The sequence below is a fragment of the Pyxicephalus adspersus genome, chromosome 2, assembly GCF_032062135.1.
Source record: "Pyxicephalus adspersus chromosome 2, UCB_Pads_2.0, whole genome shotgun sequence".
Taxonomy (NCBI): domain Eukaryota; kingdom Metazoa; phylum Chordata; class Amphibia; order Anura; family Pyxicephalidae; genus Pyxicephalus; species Pyxicephalus adspersus.
This window is the reverse complement of record NC_092859.1, coordinates 97,568,418-97,594,263: the sequence shown is the minus strand read 5'-3', so window position 1 is coordinate 97,594,263 and position 25,846 is coordinate 97,568,418. Positions and strand designations below refer to the sequence as shown.

At 34.3% G+C, this 25,846-nt stretch overlaps 1 protein-coding gene and 1 long non-coding RNA gene across 2 annotated transcripts in view; one reads left to right on the top strand and one right to left on the bottom strand.

The window, feature by feature from the left end:
- The window catches only part of LOC140324044 (uncharacterized), a 134,771-nt gene extending 120,802 nt beyond the window's left edge, over positions 1 to 13,969 (bottom strand). Inside the window, exon 1 of the long non-coding RNA XR_011919472.1 lies at positions 13,687 to 13,969. This is a non-coding gene — a long non-coding RNA (uncharacterized lncRNA). The remainder of the gene's footprint in view (positions 1 to 13,686) is intronic.
- The window catches only part of GRM8 (glutamate metabotropic receptor 8), a 500,467-nt gene extending 477,782 nt beyond the window's left edge, over positions 1 to 22,685 (top strand). Inside the window, 2 exon segments of the mRNA XM_072401591.1 lie at positions 3,339 to 3,585; positions 22,158 to 22,685. Of these exon segments, the coding sequence (XP_072257692.1) occupies positions 3,339 to 3,585; positions 22,158 to 22,207 (297 nt within the window). The 3' untranslated portion in view covers positions 22,208 to 22,685.
- The last annotated feature ends 3,161 nt before the right edge of the window (positions 22,686 to 25,846 follow it).

Here is a 25,846-nt window from a genome sequence, read left to right as displayed (position 1 = left end):
AATTATGAGAATTTAGTTTAGTTTCTACTTGGCTTCCAGCATGAAGCAAAGGTGTTATGGTAAAAAGTTGGGGTATAGATCCTTACTTTTAACGTACTCTGTTCTGTTTAATAGGTGCTCATCTTGTGCCTTTTTATCTCTTCATAGTCCTGTAATGGTTTTTGACCGATTTTGTTGGGAAATGCTTTAAAATACCCTGCTGCTTCCTGACATTCTTTCCAGTGGTTTTTGATTGCAGACCAGACACACCCCTAAACATAATTTATTTACAGTTTTGTTCTGCGGAGGGAGGTCTGACCAGCTGTGTAAAAATTGGAAATTGGAACTTTACTGGTGTCATTTAGACTTTTTGTTTTTTTAATACTATTACTGTGACAGGAAAGTGGAGGTAAGACTATGAATATGAAAATTGTCAGTACAATATCTTTCTGACTGTGTATTTAGTTTTGTGACTTCAATTGAGCTTTAAGGAGAGAATTTTTCTTTACTGCCTAAAGCTAAAGTCTCAATGCACACACTTCTCTTTCCTTCAAACATCTATGTCTATAGCCTTATGACATAAACTTACAGAAAAAATGTCAACTTGAATTTCTGAAACATAATATGCAGTATCATATACGGTGTAACTAATAAAAACAGATTTGTAAAGGAGGAAATAGAAAGAATATTGCTTTAAACCTAGTTCTGCAATTTTCCAGATGATTTGTAAAACCTTGTAGATTTTACTATTTCATATGGTTTTCCCATTCCAGGAATACATTACGTATTTTTAGGAGCAAAAGAGAAAAATAGTATTATGTATTCAAATGTTTTGAGTGTCTGGACTGTGAATTCATTAGATAATCTGTTTGTTCACTTAAGGGCTTGCCCAGTGCAGGGATCATTGATGTCATGTAAAATACTTTATATTATATTATTATTATTCTCATCATTTTATTTATAAAGCACCAATGCAACGCTGTACAATAATTTTACCAAAACCAATCTAAAAACCTATCAGAGCTATTTACTGGATTTATTTCAATGAGAGACAAATTAGAATGGAATGATGTTGATTATTGAAATTTACACTATCATTTTATATTATTATGTCTCTCTAAATAGGTCAGTTCATGTTTTTATTTTACTAAAATAGTGCAAGGCATCATACAGGTTGAGTTTTATTTCTAAATCATAACACATTGAGTGACAAGGTCATTTCAGTTTTAGAGGATAAGTTACAAATGTAACTCCCCACACACACCAACGTACATAACTTAAAAAAACAGTTAAAAAGAGAATAAAAATGATAAAAAGGTGATAAATAATAATATTGCCCTTAAGTTGTTATTAAAGCTCACATTTGGCCTAATGGACTCTAATTTTGTGTGCCACGCATTTCAAGAAGAACTTAAAGACAACGGCAAAAACTGGACAAATTAGATAACAAGATCACTTGCAATGGAAAGTTAGAACAACTGGTGGTGTTTAAGTTTGGTTTGATCTAATTTAAGTATATATATAAATATACAATATTTTACATAATAATAATATACATATTGTTCAAATCTGTAAATAAAAAAAGGTTTGCATAATAATTGAACAACCAATAGTTGACTAAGGATGCATACAGACGTTAAATTTTCGACAAAAGTGAGACAGAAAAATGCACGAGCACTGTTCAATGGAGGAGGAGGGAGAGCGTATAAGCAACACCCCCTTGTGCTCTTCTCAAATTACTTGTACAGCAGTCGTTCGCCGTTGATCATCAGGACCTACTCATGTATGATGTGGGATGACCTCTGTATACATGTCAGATTCTCACCCAAGATAAGCCCAACCATTTGTATTGGCTGAGAATCATCTATGTACATAGCCTAAGCAATATGTGTGTGTGTGTGTGTGTTTTTATACAAATGTATGACCTGCAAATTATGGCTTAGGCACAATATAAAAATATTTCATGATATGTCAGTAACCTTGTCAAATTCAAAATGCATAATCTTTTATGGAAAATCTGAAAAAAATGGTAATTTCAAAGTAAAGCCCTGTATGAATACTCCGCAGTGTGTATTTTTTCCAACATTTTTGGGGGGTAAATTTGATTTTAGCAATGTTCTGATGTTCACAATAGACATTTCTGACTATTTGTGTAATATGTAGGTAGCATGATGGCTCAATGGCTCACACTCTTGCCTTTGCAGCTCAAGGGTCCCATTTGTGGTTTGCTTAAAGGTAAACTGACATGCACCATACCAGTTAATTGTGTCTGGGTAAATCTTTGGTAATAAAGGAGTTAAATGGGACCTAATCTACATGATTCTGTGAATTCTGGACTGTTTCAGAGTTTGCAGCTCACAGTCAATGCAGTTACTGATAAAGGAAATTGTTTCCAACCTACCCTGTGGCACATCTATACTTTAATTTTTTAGGCCCTATGATCTCATTTTACTGCTTGTAATCAACATACATGCTTGTTACAATTGTAAAATGTATTTTAAATCTTGAGTTTCAAAGCAAGTCAGATATGCCATAAAATCAAGTCTAGTAAAGCAATGTAGAACTCTGCAAAAAGTTGCACAGAATAGCAGGTGATGGTTTAAAAGCTCACATTTTGTCTAAATGATTTTACTTTTTTGGGAATTGTTTCAAATGTTTTAACACTATCTTTAGGTGACCCATAAATTTTGAATGAAGATTAGAACTGTGGAGATCATACAAATGTTCCATACCAGTTTTAGACTGTGAGAGCAGCTAAAGAATTAAGTTGGCAATTATTTATCTTCTGTGGACTGTGACTATAATTTAGAATAACAAACATCTTCTTTAATTGCTAAAGTTCTGTGTTCTTGTCACACTAGGAGCATTAACTACATGATCTTTGGAAATAATTAAAAAACAAGTTTCATTTGCAAATAACTTTATATTGTATGCATTGTTAGGTTTTTAGTCTTGACACAGACGGTTAGGTAATTACTTTAAACATAGAAACATTTAAACTTAGAAACTTCCTCGTTTGACTTAGGCCAGGGTCTATGACCCCTTTACTATCATGTATCAGTATAAATTTACAAAAATCTTATAACAGTTTTGAGAAAATACCAGCTTGGACTGCATTGGATCATGAATTCTGTCAATAGTGGGCCATTACTGTCCCCTAAGTACATTTTTGTTTCTTTGGCTAATAAGATTTTTTTTTTAACAAATTATATGGGTATCCAGGTTATTCAATCTTCAATTAGTATTGACTGTCAAAAAGAGGAAAATAATGATGTCATTGGTCCTAAACGTAATATTAAATTTTGGGTTAATCAAGGTTTGTTCAGTATTATCTACAATGTAATGTCTTTTTTTTTCAGATGTATATCCAGACAACTACCTTGACAGTATCCATGAGTTTAAGTGCTTCAGTGTCTTTGGGAATGCTTTATATGCCCAAGGTTTACATTATTATCTTTCATCCTGAGCAAAATGTTCAAAAAAGAAAGAGAAGCTTCAAGGCAGTTGTGACAGCTGCCACCATGCAAAGCAAGCTGATTCAAAAAGGAAATGACCGACCGAATGGTGAAGTCAAAACAGAACTCTGTGAAAGTCTGGAAACAAACAGTAAGTAACCTAAATATATATTTGGATAGCAATTAAATATATTTGTATTTATATAGTGCCGACATATTATGCAGCGCTTTACAATGTACACAGTCATATCACTAACTGTCCCTCAAAAGGGCTGACAATCCTATGGCCCTACCATAGTCATATGTCATTAACACAATCTAGGGTCAACTTTGTGATAAACCTAATTAACCTATTTTCATGTTTTGTGGTTTTTGGTAATATTAGTAGTATTCATGAAATATTTAATAATATTTTGCTTAACTAAAAACTCAAAAAAACTTATTTCCATAGTAAATTTTAAATAAAAGGAGATGTCAAAGAACCTTATAGGGCAATATAGAGGCCAGTGATAAAAAGAACAATTTTGTCATGATTTAAAACATTACCAAAAATGGGACTGAACAAGGAAATGATAGAGGATGATGGCACAGCGTATAATTTTAGGAGGACTGTCGGAAAAATCTTTTACTTGTGGAGCATGGAAAAAACTGCTGATATTGTTTGGTAATTTCAGCAGATATGTGGGGCTATGTTAAATCAGCGCTTTAACCCCCATGGCTTTAACTCCAAGCATTACTTGGCCCAGATGGCTCACTATCTCCCCATTCATTCCCTAAGGCCTAATGTCACTCAGTGTACTTTTGTAATTACATGCTGTCCTTGCTCCATTTCAGGGGGTGCCTTCTTCATCTGGTCTTTTTCTGTGTTCCCGATCATTGGCCATACTATTGTGTGTGAGTTTACAGGGCCTGGGGGATGTTGAGATACCAGCTTTGTACACTAAGCTGTGTATGTGTTCAATGTAAAAATATTGCAAAGTGGCAGGTAAGTATATTCTACTGCAGAATGGACATAATTTGTCTCTTCTGCAATAAAAATCCTGTATGTTTTCAATCATAGACTAATATAGAATAGCATGGCTGAATAAAAAGGCCTTAAGCAAAAATGTTTTTGGTCCGTAGAGGGTATACAGCTGGTTAAATGTCTTATACTCTTTGCCATGATTTTCTTTACAATTTAGTACATGTCAGTGTGACACATTAAATCAAACCATTTGTCTGGACTGCTGGCTAAATATAATTTTTTAACAAATGAATCCTAATAAAGGCAAAATAAAAAGAGCACATAGCAATTTGTTTATTCTTTAAATAGAAAATGCAGGACTACATTATTGTTGCTGCAACAAAATAGGTCTTACATAGGATAGATGTGCTTCCTTATCACTGGATATAAAGAGCATCTGCAAATTAGCATTGTGTATTCTAGTGATAAATGTCTAGCAAACCTCAACAAATGTTTAGATTTTGTATCTGAGTTTAACTCACTATTACATTATACAAAATATATTATCCTGCCATCGAAAAGCAAACTTAGCATTTTCAAAGACTATTATAAGGCCTTCCTATACAATGTTTGTTATTATTTTGCACATTTTTGTACATTATGCTCACTGCTCTCATCTTAGCAATGAATACAGTCTGTTTTCTATAAGCTATAATAATATATTATTTATGAAACAGATGCTTGCAGCACAAAATCTGCTATCTCAAGCTTATGAGCACAGTATGACATTCTAAGAAGAATATAGATCTAATTTAATGTATATATGAGTTCATCAAGGATTTGTTTTAGTAGCTTCAGATATAAAATTTACAAGAAATGTCACGAAAATATTGATCTAGTAGTAATTATGATTTTTACAGTTTCCAGCAGCAAGTTATCCATTAAAGGCTTATTATGACTAATATGAAATGATGCAAAGGGCATTATTCAATACCAAGAGCCCCATTTATATATATGCGGAGTTAAATATTATGTCATACATGCAGCATCATCATCATCATCCATCAGTCATTAATGAATGTATGTTGTCTATTTTTTTCTTAAAAAGTACATATTTCATATAATTATTGGGTACAGCTCAACAGATACTGCTTTAAATATGGAAATAAATAAAACAGAAATAGTGAACCCCTCAAGCATGCAAAAAAAAATGTCTTTTTGGGAAAAAAAAAGCTTTTGTCATTTGTTTTTCATGAATCCCAATGGATAAAGCAGAAAGGACTTTTTCTGCAAAAAATGACAGAAGATTCCTTCTGCAATATAACATACTTAGCTTTTTTCTATGTACACTGAGCTGTGCATCTCTGTGCATGTCAATGGATGATACTCCAGTATCTAAATCATCCATTGTTGTTCAATATATACAGTACAATGCCTTTCTTATAAAGGTCCAGTAGGAAATGAGCTTGAGAGCATCTTGACCAGAAAATGAATTGAAAAAAAGCATATACAATCAGCTTGAATAAGAAACAAATTTGTGTAACCTCGGCAGATCAGATCTTTTTTCTGGCCACAGAAGTGCACACTCTGGTATGCCCCGGTGTAACTATTATGATTTTTTTACATTTACTGTATTAATATAATTATGGTAGCTATGTGCATAGCAAAAGCATAGTGTCAGCCGTTAGGATCTGCTTGCCCACACAGATTGAAATATAGGAAAAGGCATAGCTAATTTAGGCTTCAGTGTAGGGACTGGAAAGTTACCTGCAGTATAATATACTGTGAGAAAACTGTACAAAATGATATTGAAAACTCTTAAAACAATCAACAAACAGAATAGTTTGCAGAAATTATGCCTATTCCAAATATATCAATAGGTAACATTATTTTGGATTTTTTTTAGACTCTAAGGGCTGGCCATAGGCACAGAAGAAAATAGATTTTTCTATGCCCTTAAGAAAGAATAGTTAAGATATGTAGCTCTCTACTGTATGAACAGGAATGATAAAATCAATACTGGAATTTGAAAGAGGCTAAATGTTTTCCTACAACTAATAGTATACACAATTTTATTTACTAAAGGATGCATTGCCAAGAATCACAAGTTAAATATTAGATTTTCTTTAGCTGTACTAGTCTACCCTGGGGAAGAGAAAATAATGTAGATACCTTAGACATGTAGACCAAAGAAAGGTCCTGTGTGCTCAGAGCAAACATAGATCCTAAGCACTTGCTTATACTACTAAAACACACCTCACAAAAGGTTTTGTTCATGAATTGCTACTATAAAATGGTTTTCTCATTGTAGAAGATTTATCTACAGCCTCCACTTTTTTCTGGGTAATTAAAAAATGGGTATTCTGAAAAGAAATCAGCCATAACTAAATTAAATCTCTTATTACAGAGATATCTCCTCTAGCTATAAAATATTTAATTATCACTAAATTACTGAGGCTGCTAAATGTGTGCTACTGCAAAAGGTACACAGGTGCAGCGGTCTCTGGGACCATAAGGTCTGGCGGCTCAAGCATAAGTGCTCTTCATTTCCGGTTGTGGTCGCAGCTCACTTTACATTCTTTGGATAATAGCAAAGAATTTATCATTTCTTTTTCTGCTAATAAGCTTATTAGAAAAGAAGAAATCTGGCATGCAATTTAAAATAAATTAGCAGCCTAAGGGCTTACAAAGACTGTGCTTTTAGTATGCACTAGAAGATTGTTCAGTTCACATTCAGGGTTACAGCTTTTTTTGTGTCCCTGCCCACTACTCAAGTTCAACCAATATACCATAGCATCTTTTTTCTTCTCTGGTCATCCCTTTATGACCCTGTAACCTATACATAATGTGCTCTGAATACTGGACTCAGTAAAGAAACTAATGTAACAATCCTGTATCTATTGTAAGGCTGTAAATTTCACAGCCATGGAGGGCTATCTTAAATTCAAGCTTGGGTGTAGGAGTGCTTCTTTAGGCATTTCCTGCCCATTTGTCCTGGTTTAAGGTCTTGTGTCACATGAAGAGGCATCTCTGAGCCAGGAGTAAATCCCTCTGCCATCCAATATATTGTGGTTGATTTAATGGGCTTGATTTTGTAAAAGCTCTCCAAGGCTGGAGTGGATACACTTTCATGAGTGAAGCTGGGTAATCCAGCAAACCTAGAATGGATTACTTCAAAGTCATCTGCTAATAAATGTTTTGAATCCTGGACCAGATCCATTTCAGGTTTGCCAGATCACCCAGCTTCACTGATGCCTTGGAGAGTGTTTTTCATTGACACTGTTATGATGCAATGGGAGTCAGACGTATGGCTCCCACTGTATTTTCCAGATCAGTTCAAAACTGCCTTCAGGGAACTATGCAATTGAGCAAACACTTAACACATTTTCAGCTGTTGTAAAAAAATATAAAAGGGTTGAAAAGCATAAAAACGAAAGTGTTCAGAGCTGGGCTTTAAGATCTACCTAAACCCTGTGATACACACCTGTACTTCACCTGTACCTTTGTCTCAGTGCACCACCTTCTCTTTTATCATGTGATCTTCAGCGATCTTGATTGACAGGCCAGGATGACATAAATCCCAGGCAGGTACACGAGAGTTCATTTGGTGGCCTGCATGCTTGCAGGGCAAGCCGGGATGTGGCGGGTATCCTGGCAACCATGGCATGTGCAGCTCATAACATTTGAAAGCTCCATAGAGCGATCAGGCAGGTAAGAATACTTTTTTCAGAAGGGACATCGCCAGTCTGTTTCTGCCTGATCATAAATCTTTAAAGAAGAGCTTTAGGTATTAGTACTCTGCTCAGGTAGAATACACTGCTGTTACTCTTAGGAAGCTGGTGCAAAGCAACAGTTTAAAGCTGATGCTGAAGAGTGCGTATGATGAAAAGTAGCTAAAATAAACTAAAGTGCATCTAATGCATCAAAAATAAAGCAATATTTTATGGAAAAAAATCATGAAAAATCAAAATTGTTTTTGATTCACAGAACATTAGCAAACTAAATCTTATCTAGTTAGTGTTCATTATTTTATTTTTTTAAAATCTCTTCAGGTTTTACATTAACCTGGTAATACAAATGAACATAATTTCTTAATATTTGTTGCTTAAAATTCACCAATATATACTAATATGCAACTAATTATCCTAATAAACTCACCCTCAAAATACAACCATATGCCTCATAATTTGGCATATTGAAGTTTTTCAATGCTGTGCTGGCAACTTACTGAAATGGCTCACTACAATCTGGTTAAGAAAATTTAGGATTTAAGTGTAAGTTAAGTGTAAATCTATTGTCTTGCCTTTATTAATAGCTGGGGCACCTCATGCGGCTACCTGAAACGTAACAGCCCCTTGTCATTTTCTCACATTGTATCCTATAACATATGTTGCTCAGTGATTTCCATTACTACCAAAAGGACATGTTGCGTGATAAAGTATTACATGTTTATGTGTGATTATTATTCTGCAGAGTAATCTGCTTTGTCTAGCACAGCCATGTGTTATATTTGTTGCTGTATGCAGAAAACCCAGAATTTTATCATGGAAGTACATTTTAATAGCATGCATTACCTATGTATTTATGCAGTTTATGCATGTATGTAATTTATTTTAAAAAATCACAGTATCTAAAATAAGTAACATCAAATACATGTATTAGTCAGTGAATAATAATAAAAAAGCTGTGTCTTCAGCACGTTTCTCAAAGCTGTTTTTGAATATAGACCCCTGTCTTCATGACCTAGAATCACCTGATCTCTGAAACTGTTTTTATCTTCTCAAAAACTGCTGGGCCACCATCTAGTATTGTTTGTAATCCACGTTCTGGTGTTTGTAATAAAACAAAAACATTTTTTTTAATATGCAGTGAAAATCTTTACTCATGATAGTGGAATTTCAGGGTATCTTTGGGGGAATGCTTGATGTGCAGATCCAGCCTAAAACTTTTTATTCAGAACTTTACCAGGGCTCCAGTAGAGAGATTTACTTTCACTCCCTCTCTTGCTCACAATGGTTTTTCTAGTCAGGAAGTGAGGGAAAATCTGCAGCAGGGACAAACACAGAAATAAAATTTGATAGAGGTTCCAACTAGTGACTGAGAAATGTATTTTGGCCAGGAAAAGGTGAAGTACCGATCATGTGCCCCCTTCTGCCCACACCAGACTCTATGCTACTTAAACAATGGGGGGACGGGGCAAGTTGAGGGACAGAGCTTCATCCCTACAACCTGCCACCCAAATAGCTGTGGCAAACCGCATATGAATCTTTAAATCTGAAAGTTCCACTTTGATTTAAAGAAAAAACACATGCCTTGTTATTTGTTTAATTATTTATGTTTAAGGGCTTTTCAACTAACTAAAGTTAATTTGCATCTTCAAAAAAGGTGTTTTCCTGACATTGCCCCCAGCTCTCCACCACCTCCCTACCCTTAGCACTTTTGCTGACAATACCTTATTCTGACTTGATACTTTGGGCCTGATTTTTAAAAGATCCAAGGCAGGAGAGGATACACTTTCATCAGTAAAGCTGGGTGATCCAGCAAACCTGGAATGGATTTGCTCAAAGTCATTTGCTAGCAAATGTTTTAAATCCTGGACCAGATCCGTTTCAGGTTTGCTGGATCACTCAGCTTCACTGGTGAAAGTGTATCCTTTCCAGCCTTGGAGAGCTTTAATAAAGCAGGCCTATTGACTTGAAATATTGGCAGTCATAGTTCACAATACTGATTTCATCAAAGCAAAACTTAAACTAATGTTCAACTAAAATTAAGCATTTGAAATATCAATTAGGTGAAAATCACATGCTTCACCTTATTCTACATAAAAAGAAAAGTATTTTTATAGTGTTGTTGTAGAGAGTTTTTTATCTGACAGGACAAAAAGTTAAATGTCTGAAACAGACGCCCAGCCCAGATGGCCATGAATAACTGACAACTTCTAATCCTTCCGCACTAGGGATACATCCTAATGTCTAGTGTGATTTATTAATCCTCTTTATGTACATACTGAATGTCCTATACCTCCTTTTGTCATCCAAGGATGGGTACCTTTACCATATTTCATGCCCTAAACTCAAAACAATGTCAACTTTAATATGGCTGCAAAAAAGTAGCTAGTCATCAGAGATAACAACATCTATCAACGTATGAGGAGTTATGATTTTTACAAAAATACAGTAGGTTCTAATCAATACTTAAGTGGCTCCCATGTCGAATTTTCATGCTATAGGAGACATATTTTACAGACCACAATCAGGAAAAATTAAATAGTAAACTATAATCCATTTTCCTTTAATTCAATCACAGGAAAGTATAATAGTATAGCTATCACTATTCATAAAGAATGTCTTCTTCTGCATGATGTTATAGTCAGCAATGTATATTGCCAACATTTTAGGGTCTCTATATGAGGCATAACAATACCATATCCATGCCCTAAACTCACAATTTGGCAATTTTCTATATTAAGGCTTTAGAAAAATAATTGGAATCTCAAGATTGCTTGAGATCCCACTATATCTCAAGATCCCAATAGGAACAATAAGGATTAGATAATACCTAGTGCCAATATCTCAGTAATAGGATACTGATAATATTTTGATAATTTTAGCAGTTCAAAAAAGTGATGAAAAATAGATACTAATTCTCCTGTTGATGCAGATAAACCAAAATGTATCTGTTTGCTCCATGATTTTGATCTTGAAAGTACCTTTACTGCATGCAATGACAAAGTGGGCAGAGATTTAGTTTTTCCCAAACCTGGGACATGACATAAACATGATTCCTTATTGTTTAGCATATAGGAAGCAATTTTGATTTTTGTAGGATTTCTGTACCAGCATGCCATCTCAAGAACCTGCAGATAGATTCAGCCTAAAGTGGTACTAAAGTCCTACTTGGAAAAATTTATGATCAGGCAGGTGGGTATGGAAACTTTGCCATACCGGCTTCCCTTGCGCCTGATCGGAATGGATAAAGGCATGCGGGAGTTACGTAAAACAGGCACAGCCAATCTAGATGATGAAGATCATATGGAGACAGAAGAGAAGAAGGATGGCAGCACCCTGCAATAGAACTGGGATAATTTATTTATTAGGCCTGGGCAATAAGCATGCCATATTGAGGTGGCTACAGTGTGCTCCTCTGCTCATTCTTTGTGTGTCAGTTAATTACAGCATTATAAACATATCACTGATTGGTGGTGGTAATAATTGTCTAACTAGTGTAGGACATTTCTTCACCACTCCAGAGAAAGCAAAATTTAAAACTTCAAAGGGTTAATGGCAAATATCCTGGTTGTTACCTATAGGACTTAAATGAAGTTATTACATTTTGCATGTTTTTTTTTTATTTCTCAACAATTTATAAGTAGCCAACTATCAATTCTTGAAATTCTTGAAATGTGACAGTACTTCCCCAGAATTTTTTTTTTAGCGGACCTCAGCTGTCAAATTATTCCTGCAGTAAATGTTGCGTTTCAGTGATCGTATTTAATATGCCTCATTGTTTTGCTATGTTTAAAACCCCAAAATTATGCAATATAGGTATTTCAAAAGGTACAAATATAGCTCTTAGATTTGGTTCTCTTTAGTAAGAACTAATTTTCTTAGATAATACAGGCGGATGCTCATTAATTACTTGAAATACTTCATTAACAAATTAAAATCAAACTCATAAATTGACATATTAATAACTAATAGAATAATAGAAAAAAAAAACGTCACTTAAGCTGTAACTTTGCAAGAATATAGTATACATTTTTGTATATTATATTGAAAGTAAAAATATAATGATATATATGTTATTAGTCAAATAACAGTATCTGAGGTATATCAACGATTATTCCAAGTAATACAATTTACCAAGAACAGCATGTAGTAAGTCAAACCTTGAGACCCTTCTTCTCTTTAAAACAGTTTGAAGTTCTTAATAATCAATGTAGTGCAGCAGTGTGAAGAAATATAAAATTATATTTTGTTTAAATTATTACAATTCCTGAGTAATTTAAGGAAAAATAAAAAAAAGAAATTGTCAAACAAAAGGTAGTAATTTAGTAATTGCCTTGTTAAAAATAAATTTGTTTCTATATGATATTTGTCAAGGGAATATGCAGTATGTAGATTTACTGTCCCAATAGCCATGCAAAAACAAGAAATAATACAAGGAATGAATAAAATTGTATAAGTGTCCCAACAAACAGTGGGGAAAACAACAATGAAAAATGAGTTATATTAACCTAAGCACCCCTTCTGCATTCAATATTTTACTTTTAGGTGCCTGAAATACAGTGTCAGACATATAGGTGAGAACTTTTAGGCACCTAAGACAAAATGCAATTTCACTGTAAGCACTTGTATTTACCAACTATCCATAAAACATATATTTTCTCTTAAAGCTGGTCCTTCTCCCCTTGCTCTGGTCCACAGGTAGTATTTTTGTTCCATAAATACATTCGGTTCTCAGAGAAAGTTTATGTTATGTTACCATCCTGAGAAAGCATTACTAAGTAGGCTTTGGAGAGAAGAACTCAGAACTCATTAGCAATGCACATGGTAGTAACACCAATCTCATGATATTACCTCTGCAGTCCTGAGAACTACAAGGCTGTCATAGACACTTCATCAATGACAGCTGAGCCTAATAGGAAAGGGTTGCTTTATGCTAGGTGACATGCAGCCTAAAGTTAAAAAGTGACCGTTCTGCAAAATTATAATCTTGTTTTGAGGATAAAAAAAGGACCAAAAAGTCAAAATAAATATCAGGATAAAATACCTCCTACAAAAAAGTTAAAAAGAAACCTTCAGCTGCTTTAAACCCGATCCTTTCTCTAAAAGGGCCTGGTGTATTAAAGCAAACCTGGAATAGATTTCTTAAAATAATTTGCTATTTGTTAGCAAATGTTTTCAATTCTGGACCAAATCCATTTCAGTTTTTTTGGTTTACCAAGGGTAAATGATAAAAGTGTATACTCTCCAGTCTTGAATAGCTTTATTAAATGAGGCCCAAATTGGTAATGCTTAACCTACTAAATACAAGAATATGAAAAATGCCCCAATAGAAATCTAATTGTATGCAGCATCTAAAATATGTATCAATCAAACTCTTTGTTTACTATTGTCAAACTGCACTCACATTAAAGGAGCATTTTTTAGAGCAATGTTTTGTCTTTTACAATATTAGGATATTACAATAATATGCTTGTTACATTATCCTCACTGTAATATAATATACTAAGGCAGGTTAAATATTTGCAAGCCAAGCCAAAGTATCACATAAAATCTGATTGTGGATACACAGTAGAGTACTCACATTTTCATTGCTTAATATTGATCCACATATGTAGTTATAAACAGGTCCTGAAAATGTCAGCACAAGATATGATTCTATCAATTCCAGCTGTCTCATCTTCTGTCCATTCAAGGTAGAGTGTTAACACTATTGCTCATTTTTCTCATCATTCCTCTCTGTAAACCATATTGCCGATGCTGAAGATGCAGATTTTGGAATGCATTTTCTATCCACCATAAACAATTCTAAATACAAAGATTCTGAATAGGATCTATGTCTGAAGACAACAAATTGATTGCTCAGCTATTCTGGGAAATAATTACACAGCTGATCTGATTTGGTTAGGGAACAAATGTTTCATAATAACATTGTACACTGTTGCTGTTAATTATTAATCCTATTCCAGTTTAAAATTACCACTATAGTGTTTTAAGGGAGTATTTCCTTGCACTTCTGTTTGCTAATATTAGGACTACTTTTTCTGTTACAACTTACTGAATACAGAAAGAATATCTGATGCAAACTATCACTGTTGAGAAATCAGTTAATTTACATTTGAAACTTCTAAACTAGATAAATTGTTGGCATACTTAATAATATAGTAAGTGTTTCATCATGCTAGGGAAATGTATGCAAATCAGTCTGGAGGAAGCAGATAAAGATAAATAAATTCTATTCATGTAAAACTGTTTTCAGTTCCCAAAAAGATAAAGTAGCTATTCATGTTTTGTAAAATACAAGAAAATGGACAATGAAAAAAGTCCCAAGCAACCATCCTAATACTCTACATGATTTCCTTTTTTGCTGTTGTGTATAAGCTTTTATGGCTCATACCCCTCCTTATCTAGGACATTTACATCCTTTAGATAACTTTTAAGTGACGTCATGATATTTATTATATTATTAGGACATTTGAATTGAGAATTAGTCCATCGTTTTTGCTATCAGAGCTTGCAATATGGGCTTAATGTCTTTGCCCCTGGCTATAACTGAAGACAATGAGACTGATTTACTAAAGGAGTAAAATTTCTTATACAGTAAAAAATATAAATAATCACTTTTACTATATCATGAGTAAAGTAAAATCATGTTTAATGCATATAAACTGGATTAATAAAGTTAATATTTATTTATTTTATTGTGTAAATAAGATTCTTAAACTCTTCAGTAAATCAGTCCATCAACTTCATAAAGAGCAAACATACAATGGCTCTATATGATATCCAAAGGACCTGGGATCACTTCCCATGCACACGTTACAACCACTAAACAAACAGTGTAGTAAAGGAGGTTATAGAAGTTGAAATGTTGATTAGTCAAATATATCACATTAAGGTCCATGGTATACTAGTGTCTAAACCAGTGAGGCATATCCCTATCATTTATCTTCTGATTAGCGATTAGGAGTCTACAGATTTTCAGACAGTAATAAAGTGACCCCAAAGGAAAGCTTTGTTGCATGTAATACTGTCTCTCACAAGGTGTCAACAGTAACAAAACTAAGTGTGAGATGATCCTTAGTGCACATGAAGCTCCCAGCTAGTGTCAGATGATGACTAACATGTAAATCAGCGAGTGGGACCATTTACTAATCCTGTTCCTTCTCATACAAGTTAGGGGGTAAGGTACATTGTGAGGTATGAAAGTTATTGGGGTGTTAGCTACATAGTGTGTTGCAGACTTTGGAGACATAGATTGAGGATGAGGGTCCTGTCTTATATGTTATTCTTGGGCCCAGTAGCCAGATTTTAGCCAGATTTCAAGATGTATTACAAAGATCACTAAAAGATATATTTCAAGCTACATTTATTTAGGGATCTATCCTTCATTAGTTTTTAGCTAAAAAATATTTGTCTTTAGATAAAATCCCTAAAACTGGAAAATCAACGAGCTTTATTAAACTTTACCAAAAAACAAGGTTTAGGTACCAATTAACAGTAAAGTGAAAAATACAAAAAAAAATCAAATTAAAATAATCGAATAGTTACACAGGTCAACAAAAAATTAGTTCTGATAATCATCAGAGACCACAACAAACTTTTCTAAATCAGTTTTTCAAGCAGCATTGAAGTGAATGTTAATACATCTTCACTGTGAAGTAAAATAAGGCATACTGTGGTATAGATCTACTGAACAGTGTTAGTCAGGTACCATTGTTTTTTCAGAAATGCTTAGAGTATGATTTTCTTGTGTACTCTTTGGATTGTCGCGGTACAGCATCCGGCAGAAGTCAGCCATCATACTTTCATTCCAGAAACCTTGGTAGCGGTGTTCAATTAACTGAATGTCCTGGTGAAAATGATCTCCTTGTTCATCACTCACCATACCAAGATTTTCCGGGAAGAATTCTAGATGCAAGTGCAAAGAAATGTATTTTTTATTGACATGGGACAACCTAGTTTCTGGTATGAATCAAGCAGATTCTGAACTCCTTCCTTGTATGCAGGAGACTTATAGTTGTCCAGGAAATTTTCACACAGCCACTTGAATGCATCCGAAGCTTGTAGCTCAGCTGCTGAGAGATTGTTTGAAAACATCATCCTGCAAAACAGACTTGATTTGTGGCCCTATAAATATCCCTTCCTTCATTTTTGCAGTGCTTATGTTTGGAAACTACTACTGTACTGAAAACCCATTGAGTTTGATTTACCCATGGCCTTTACACGGTTCTTCATCAAGCCTAACTTGATATGGAGAGGTGGCAGAAATATTTTATGCAGATCAACCAGAGGCAGAAACTTGACACGGCTTGATCCGGGCTTATAGGTATCTCTTGGTAGCCAATCACGCTTGACATAATGGTCTTCCGTAGATCGCCTGTCCCATTGGCATAGGAAACAGCAATATTTTGTGAATCCTCCTTGCATTCCCATCAGCACAGTGACCTTTAGATCCCCACAGATGTTCCACTGGTGTGTTTTACACTGAATTGCTTCAAGTAGTAACTTCATGTTGTCATAGAACTCCTTTAGGTTAATGGAATGGCCAATCCGTTAACTTGGTTTGGAATTACCAATATGCAGTAAGACTGCTTTCGAAGCTTCTTTTAGAGGAATCAATTAGGATACACCATTCAGATGGAACATGCTCTTGTGACAAACTGTTAAAGAGTGCATTTATATCATGACAGTAGCACAGTGAGCAGTCACTAGTGAAGAACGTTGTGAAGTTATGATTTCGTTTTCTGTAGTGAGTTACAGTTACACCCTTTGCAAGCAAGTGCTTTTGTTTAAGCCTTGAAGCAAGAAGTCTTTGTCTTTGGAGACATTTAGATCAAGAACAAGACCATTCAGCTCTGCTTGTGTAAAGGTCTCTGGTTCTGAATCTTCATCGGCCAAGTAGTCAGGATCAGATGATTCGGGGTTGTAACTGGCTGCAACTCCAGCACATTCCTCATCACCTTCTACAGAAGCAAGTCCATCATGTGGCGGTACCGGAACTGGCAATTATTCATCATGGGGAACAGGCCTAACTGCAGAATGGAGGCTGGGATATACAATTTTGTGCTTAGTTTTATCTGAGAATTCACTTGTGTTGAGGCTGCAAAAATAGCAGTCGATTAGATGGTCCCACGGTTCTCTCCAATCCTTCAGGATTGCAAATGGCACTGCTGCTTTACACCAATTTAGCCATTCACACAGTCTGTTGGTACAACTGGTACAAATGACATGTGGAGCCCAAGATTTATCCTGGTTACCAAGCTGAAATATAATTTGTATATCTTTTTAGGTTCTGTGGTAATTTGGCAATGTTGTGCTTTCCTTGTGAATGAACCACACACGTAACAGAAACTGTCTGGATTATTTAGGCAATTCCTAGGCATGATGACAAATGAAATCAATCGCAGTTAGTGCGTCTCTAAACTTAAAAACAGAAAACTGTTGTTAAAAATTGTAATATGTTAAGGCTATTTATTAAATATTTCACACAATATATAATTAGCTGCATCACAGATACTAGACGTGCTAGAGAAAAACTGAACACAGAGTCCAAATAAAATTATATCTGATGAAAATGTTAACATGTTGACCTGTGGTATTAATATTCTTCATATTATATATTTTAGAACAAAAAACAAAGTGGATTGCTGCCACTTTTCAGGCATTGTTCATGAGTCATAAATATAAATAATAAAAATACTTTTATTATTATAATGAACTACATTTATAATTTGAGTGAAGTACAATACATTCAATACATGATATTGCAATAAAATCACCATAGTTCCATGCGAAGTACTTGGGATCTGCTTCATCCGGAGTTATAAAAGAATTAGAGGGGGCCCAAATACAAATCCATTCTGTTATACAGAAAATTATCAAATTAAATAAATGAGCCTCTTCACTTAGCATTCTCAACACCAACCAGGTTGCAGAGCATACCAAGGACAGCAATGGGGAACAGGCATCAAATATGTGGACTACAAGAATGGCAAGCTAGAAAATGAATCTGGCTGATTGGTATTCTGGCCATTCATAGCTATGGTCCAAAAACAGGTAGCTCAAACATAGAAAATAAATAGTAAAAAGTTACCATGGGCATAATAGATGATAAAAAAACCTGCATGTTTGCAAGCAAATCCTTTTTTTTCTTTGCCATATACCACCCAAACAATACAGCCTGCCTCTCTTCCTTCCCTGCAGCTTTGTGGCCATGTTTTCCAGCAACAGCCGGGACTTATTTACCTACTGCTTCTGTGTACATTGACACTGTGAGAACAGCATATTAAGTAGCAAGAGGATTTACAATGTAGCAATTTTATTTTACTACGTTGTAAATACTGTGGCTCATTAGTTGCAGATCAAGGGAATGACCATTGATTTTCATATAATGAAAATTAAAAGAACCTTGCAAGTTAAATAATATAAACCCTTAGTGAACCGCAATCAGTTCTATTCAAATCCTTTATCTATTACTCTTCTAATATTTTGATGTTTTTAATTATTTTATTCTCTAATATTTTGTTTTATGCATTGAAAAAATTGAAAAAAAGCCTTAACTTTATTTGTAAATGACTTTGAATCATTTGTAATACCATGTTCTTTTAATATCATTAACATGACAAAATATAGAGCATGTATTTTTTAAAGAAATACAGGATGTTTTAAAAGAGTGGTCAAACTAGAAAAAGATGCTTTTGATTTTTGGTGCCCCTTTTGTTTATATATTACATTTTATCAAATAAAATAAATCATAATTTTTGCAATACAGTATTACTAAAATTAAGCCTTGTTTGTACAGAAAAAAATATGTGTATTTCTTTGTTATCTTAAGCAGTGACACAGTTATTGCCTAATCAATACACCCACAGATAGATTGTAAAACTTGCTCTGGTCCATAAAAGATATATGGATGTGACAGTTGAAGGGATCTGCAAAGACCTGCATTTTAAAGTATATGTGTTTTTAATTCCTCAATTTTCTTAGCAAAAATTATATTTTTTAAAATATATAGTTTTCTTTAGTTACAATGTTAGGTTTTTTATTTGTTAATGTTTGCTTGATCCTTAACTATAACTAAATATCTCACAGATTTGAAGGCCTCAGTAATCCTTGGGCAAAGTTCATATTAGAAGACTATTGCCCCTGGATACAAAGAAAATCTATACTACGGTTATAGTTACATAAAATCTAGAACTCGTTTGATGTCTAAATTTAACCAATATAAACAGTTCTAACCTGAAGATACAATGGTTCTAGTGAAAACCAAAAAGACAGCAATAAATTTATCAAAAGCTCCTGAAGGTACAAATTGATTAATGTTTTCTGAGAGTTTGAAAATCCATTAAATGAGGTAAATGATCCTTATTGGTAAATTATCCTTTTTGACAGCACTACTGAGTAATGTTGTTTTGTTGGGTAGTTTATCCTATACTACTGGGATACACATAGTATTTCAGTTAATGTCTATGTGGGTCTATTAAAAAATATTGTCATGAAAACGTATTTGCTCTTGGTTTGGTAAACATGTTTCACAGTTTTTGGTTATCAGGAAATGTTGTCATATTTTCTTGAAATGCACCATATTAAATTGGAAGACATATATAAACTTTGAAAAATAGTTTTTATAATTTGTATGGTGTTATGATGTTGGTGTATAACTAGTTGTAAGTCAGTCCTTCTCCCTCTCCTACTTGCTTTAGTTTAACAACTGTCTTTTAAAATATGAAAATTTTGTCCAAATTTATGTCATTTTTAACAAACAGTTCATTTTTAAAAAATTGTTTCCTGTCTTTCTAGTAATACAAATATTCATACATATTTTAGTATGATTTAAAAAAATGCTATTTGTTTTGGAAGTTGCCTTGCCTACCAGCAGAATGGTAGAATGGTCACGTGCAAATGGAAATAATGGAAATAATAAACTAATGCAAATTCACATTCTAGTGCACAATTCACAGAATCTATTGTGTTTATAGGTTTTAAAAAGTGTAAAAATAATGATTGTATTATCCATTACTCCAAAATATTTAATTTGGATCAATCATTTTTTTTATAATATATATATATATATATATATATATATATATATATTCATGGTCACAGATATGAGGGGGAGCTGAGAAGTTCCTGGCTTTGCCCAGAAAGAAGGGAGCCAGAGTTATGAAATAACACATTTATTCAACATATTACCCTCTGAGACTGATACACTTGTTACAGCGTAGTTGCAGCTTTTCTAGACAGTTCAAATAAACGTCCTTTGATTGAGCCGCAAACCAGCTCTCAGCAGCATCTTTGACGTCAGAAATGTCCTGAAAACGTTGCCCCTTCAGGTGTTTCTTCAAATTCAGGAACAGATAATAGTCCGAAGGGGCCAGGTCAGGTGAGTAGGGCGGATGGTGGACCAATTGGAAATCCAGGGTGTTCAATTTGGCAGCCACAACTTTGGACATGTGCGAAGGTGCATTGTCCTGCAAAAAAAGGATCCCTTTAGTCAACTTTCCAGGGCATTTCCCCTTAATTGCCTCCTTCAGCTGGTCTAGAGGTTAGCATAATACTGTCCGGTGATACTAGAGCCCTTAGGTAGGTAGTCCACCAACAGACCATCTTTGTTACAGAAAACGGACGCCTTGACTTTTTTGGCTGATTTCTGGGTTAGGAACTTCTTCCTTGGTTTCAGGATCAGAGATGTGGAGCCAGGTTTCATCCTCAGTCACTAACCTAGCCAAAAAGTTTCAAAATGGGCCAAAACGGCTTTTGATGCATCAACTCGTTTCTTCTTCTGATCACTGTTCAAAGATTTTGGCACCCACTTTGCTGAAAGCTTGCCCATGTCTAGGATAGTGGTGATAACAAACCCAACACGCTCCCATGGGATGTCAAGTATCTGGCTATCTTTTTTGCGGATATTCACTGTTCCTTAATAATCAGCTCATGGCCAGCACAGCTGGTTGCGGGGTCAGTTGAGGTTGGGGGGCGCCCACTGCGGGGCTTATCTTCAGCGATGAAATGCCCAGTCTTGAAACTAGATATCCAGGTTTTGACAATGCTGTAGTAAGGACACTTTTCCCCCAGTGTTTGTGACATCTCAGTGTGAATGTCCTTTGCTGACTTTCCCTGGAAACAAAAACTTCATGATGGCCCCTAACTCCAACAACGTGAAAATTGCTTGTGCCTCTGCCATCACAGCTTCTCCCTAAAAGAAAAAACAGTTTTAAGAATCGCAAAGACCTGATATTTGCACAGTTACATACTAAGATATTAGGCTGTCATATACCCCCACACTCATTTTTCTATTCCATCTAGAAGGGGGCAAAGCCAGGACCTTTTCAGCAACCCCTCGTATATATTTAATATATAAATGTATATATCCTTCATAAAAACTATATAATCTTAGTATTACACCGCCTCAGCTTCCTAATAAGTATAATGTATTCAAAGGCTGCTTCCTGTTATAAAAATAATTCAAATTAAGTGGTTTAGAAACTGTACAATTCATTATACTGACACAAGGTATTTTTCTTCTGGTGCCATAATGGTATAATAAGTTTCTACTAAAATTATGCTATTTTCTTTGAAAAATTTGCAATTTCAGGCAAAAATGTTTGACTGGCCCTTCACTCACCCCTAAAGACCATCATGGGGTCAGAGAATTCTGTTGATTTTAGTTGTGCTACAACTAAAACTTGTACTGCTTCATAAAAATAAAAACACTGCATGTTCAACCAGCATTTGTCAAGAGGTATCTGAGTCGAATACTTAATTACTCATACAAATACTCAACCCTATGAAAAATAACATTACATATAGGACTTATGTCAGTTATAATCATACATTTGGACACAGCATGTTTTTTTCTTTTGTGTTTGCTACTGAGCCCTATAGCAGGTACATGATACTGCTTTTTATTATATTAGCTAAAGTGCACACCATAGACTTGCCCTGTGCCACTAGAACAAATGAGTAAATGCATGACTTAAGTACAGAATTATTAAAATACAAACCAGTGTAATAAATATTGTATGCTAACTTATATTGTTTTGTATTTTATAGCTTCATCTACGAAGACGACGTATGTCAGCTATAGTAACCATGCAACCTGAACCAAGAGGCTTTTCACCACAATACTGAACACCAAATTTTGCAAGATGTTTTTCTGTTCTACGGTCTATTTCAGATGTTCAAATAAACAAAAAGGACAGAATTTATGGAAAATGCCTGAATTTATTTTTTTTGAAAATGAAAGTGTCAAAGTATTTTAAACAAAAGCACATGAAAGATAAAGATTTATTGTTGTGCACTAGAAAAGGTATCAGAAAAAGTGCTATCATTCACAGATAAAACTGCATTTTATGGAAGAAAAAAAAAAAATCTGCCATATGTTACACCATAATTGTAAGTACTTTTTTGTGACTTGTGAGAAACTTCATTCCTGTCTTCTCTTGTTCTCTCTGTATAGGAGATGAGTTTGTGCATTGTATTGGCTGATTGACATGAAGCCCTGGGTTATGTTCAATAAATGCAATGGTTTACGCATGCACATTTTTTATACAAAAGATATTTCTAATAATAAAGGAATGTTTTGCAAATGGTGAGACTTGTTTTCTTGGAGTGTTAAACTTTTTTGGTTATAATACTGTTGACTTCTCATGTGCAGGAATGATTTAATAAATGTGCGAATTGTAGTTTCAGAACATACCATCTAGGCTAAAAACAATATAAATGGATAAAGGGTGAATTTGCCTCAAACTATTTTCAATTACTTTACAAAACAGTCTAAACCCCAGGCAGATATAACAGATAAACTATTTTTATTCTTTTATTTTTTGGCCTGGACACCTTTATTATAATTTGGGAAAAGGGGAGAGAGCAACAAGACACTAACCAATATACTTTCTGTAGCATCAAACACCAGATCTAATATACACATCAATAACACAACATCATTATTATCCAGATAAGGTGAGCTTACACAAGAGAGTATGATTATTCACATGTACTTAGGCCAGCATTGACTGAAATAAGCCTTTAATGTTTTTCCTTTTTTCCAAATACCTTTGGGAAAACAATAATATGTGTGTGTGTGTGTGTAAGGTTAGCTAGAGACTGATCATTCCCCATGCAAAGTAAGTAAAATTTGTGGTCACGATACACATGACCTGTATTCAAATCCTCTCTATTAGTTTGATGTTTTTGCAAAATCTGCAGTTCTTCAATTCAATGAAAGGCAAATGAACGTATTGGGCATGTTACTTAACCTAGTGACCCTTTTAGTTGCATGCAAAGAATGTTCTAATTCTGAGACTGAAGGGGTGCTTAAAAAAGCTAATGTACTGTTATTAAGTTTTCAATTAACTTATAATGGACCCATTTATTTCAATTTAACACATTGGCACAGTTTACCTCTAGTTACTATAATCTTCCAGTGAGCAATTTTTTTCTACAAAAGATGCAATAAAATTAAACAAAATGTTAACAGTTGTAACAATAAGTTAATAAAAAATATACATGATGGAGATAATGACACATATCTTTAAGGCATTAGTAACAAGATGCTTCATAAGTGTATATTGCTAACAGAGTCTTATTTAATGCTTTGCTGTTGGTAGGTCACAAATTAGTTTTGCAAAAGAATGTTTCTATTTATAAAAATTGAAAAGCGTCAAGCATGTGAAAAAGAAAAAGTTCTATTATATATCTACAATATACATAACTTTTTTCATTTTGTAATAAACAGTTTTAATAGAAGATAAATAACAAATAAGGAATGCAAATCCTAAAAAGGTATTTATTAGGTGGAACACCTAACTTAATAATTCAGCATTTTATTATAATAAAAATCAGTACTCAGAATTAGATGTTCTAAAAATAAGGATTTTTGTAAGAACCACTTTCTTGTTAATTTAGTGTTTTGGATCATTGTCATGTTTATTGACCAAACCCCTTTAAATGGTAATTTTCCTGATACAACCTAAAATACTAAGTCATTTAATGACTCTAAACTGTGCTAGAAGCACTAAAGCAATTACTACCGCACACAGCATCATCCATGATATCTAACAGTGGGGATTGCTTTGTGTTTATTTCCTACAAAAAATAAACTTTCAACCCTTCTGAACCTTTTTGCAAACCTATTTTTCATGGTTTTAGTGCAGATAACCAAATTTGATGCAGTTTTCTGTCCATGAATATATGTGTATATATATTTCAGCAGACACTTAAAGATTTAGTGGTTAGATCAATATTTGTCTGGTTGCATTTACCCCCTCAACTTTTTGCTCCCATTTTGAAATATGTACATATTTTTATATGTTTTTGATTAATCGAAAATCAAAACATACACAATGTGCCTTGCCACCAGTTCATGAAATTCATCCCTAGGACCTGATCTATTTTCAAGTGAAAAATTTGGAAATTTTAATTTTGGTTTTAATTGTTGCTTTTTAAAACTGAACAGTTGGCAACCCATTTTGACATCCAGTTTTGTCTATTTTAGCAAAGGTAAAAGAATGAATCATGCCAGAATAAAGCATAAAGCAAGGATTCCAGTGCACAGAAAAAACAATTAAAGATTTTTACAATGTTTATCATACAAAGGACCCTACATAATGAAACAAATTGGTAGGTTTGCAAGGAGTTCTCAGGGGAGTCGTAACAAGAAATCTGCACTCAAGGACTCCGGTGCACAAATAAAAGAACTGACACCAAAAACAAATATGCTATGGTAATAGAAAACAGATGAGCTAACTAACTACAAATGATGGACCCAAATGAAAAATTCTGGTGCCCATCCATCATAAATCCCTGCAGTGACTTTATTCTGCATTGCTGTATAATGATGTATATGTATGTATAGGTAACATCAAAGCATTTTATTTCTTTGCCTTTCATACAATTAGCCTAAAACACACGGGATTGTAGATAGATGTTTTAGAAATCTTTTCGTTCTTCTAAACATGGGTTGTTTGAATAGAATACATTCATCTAAGGCAGGGGTGTCAAACTCAAATACATAGTGGACCAAAATTAAAAACTTAGACAAAGTCGTCAAACATCTAGGTCAAACTTGAAACTGAAATAGCACCGCTTCTACAATTCCCTGTGTCAAGAAAACAGTCCAATCCAGGGCTTAATGTTGTGAGTGGCTGGAACTCCCTCTTCATTGAACTAGCACAGCTACTACAATTCCCTGCTTCTATAAAACAGTCCAAGCCAGGCAGAGAGACTGCTGGTCTAAAGACACAAGTGATGCCGCTACCACAATTCCCGGCATTACTTGCATCTATAAAACAGTCCAATGCAAGCCATGCATAGGCAGAAAGGCCGCTGGTCTATAGACGCTGGTGATGCTGGGAATTGTAATAGCTGTTTCAATGCAGTGGCGGGCCAACTAAAATTTCATTTTTAGGATTCTTTTGGGGGCCGAAAAAAGGCCAGATTTGGCCCACGGGCAAGAGTTTAACACCCCTGATCTAAGGTGTTGAGTGTGTGTTTAGTGCACACACTAAGTGGTCCATTTTTTAGGCAGTGAATGTGAAATTCACCAATCACTATCTGGTTGAGAATCAGTTACTGGTATTTACCTTTAGAGAATGTTTGCTAAATTTCAGATCCCCTGCTTTTTAACTGGATCGATTAGAGACTGGTTCATATCATTGTTAAATTATTTAAAATATCTAAATTTTGAAAAGATGTACAAAAAGACACATCTTTTACACAGAGGGCCTGATTTATTAGAGCTC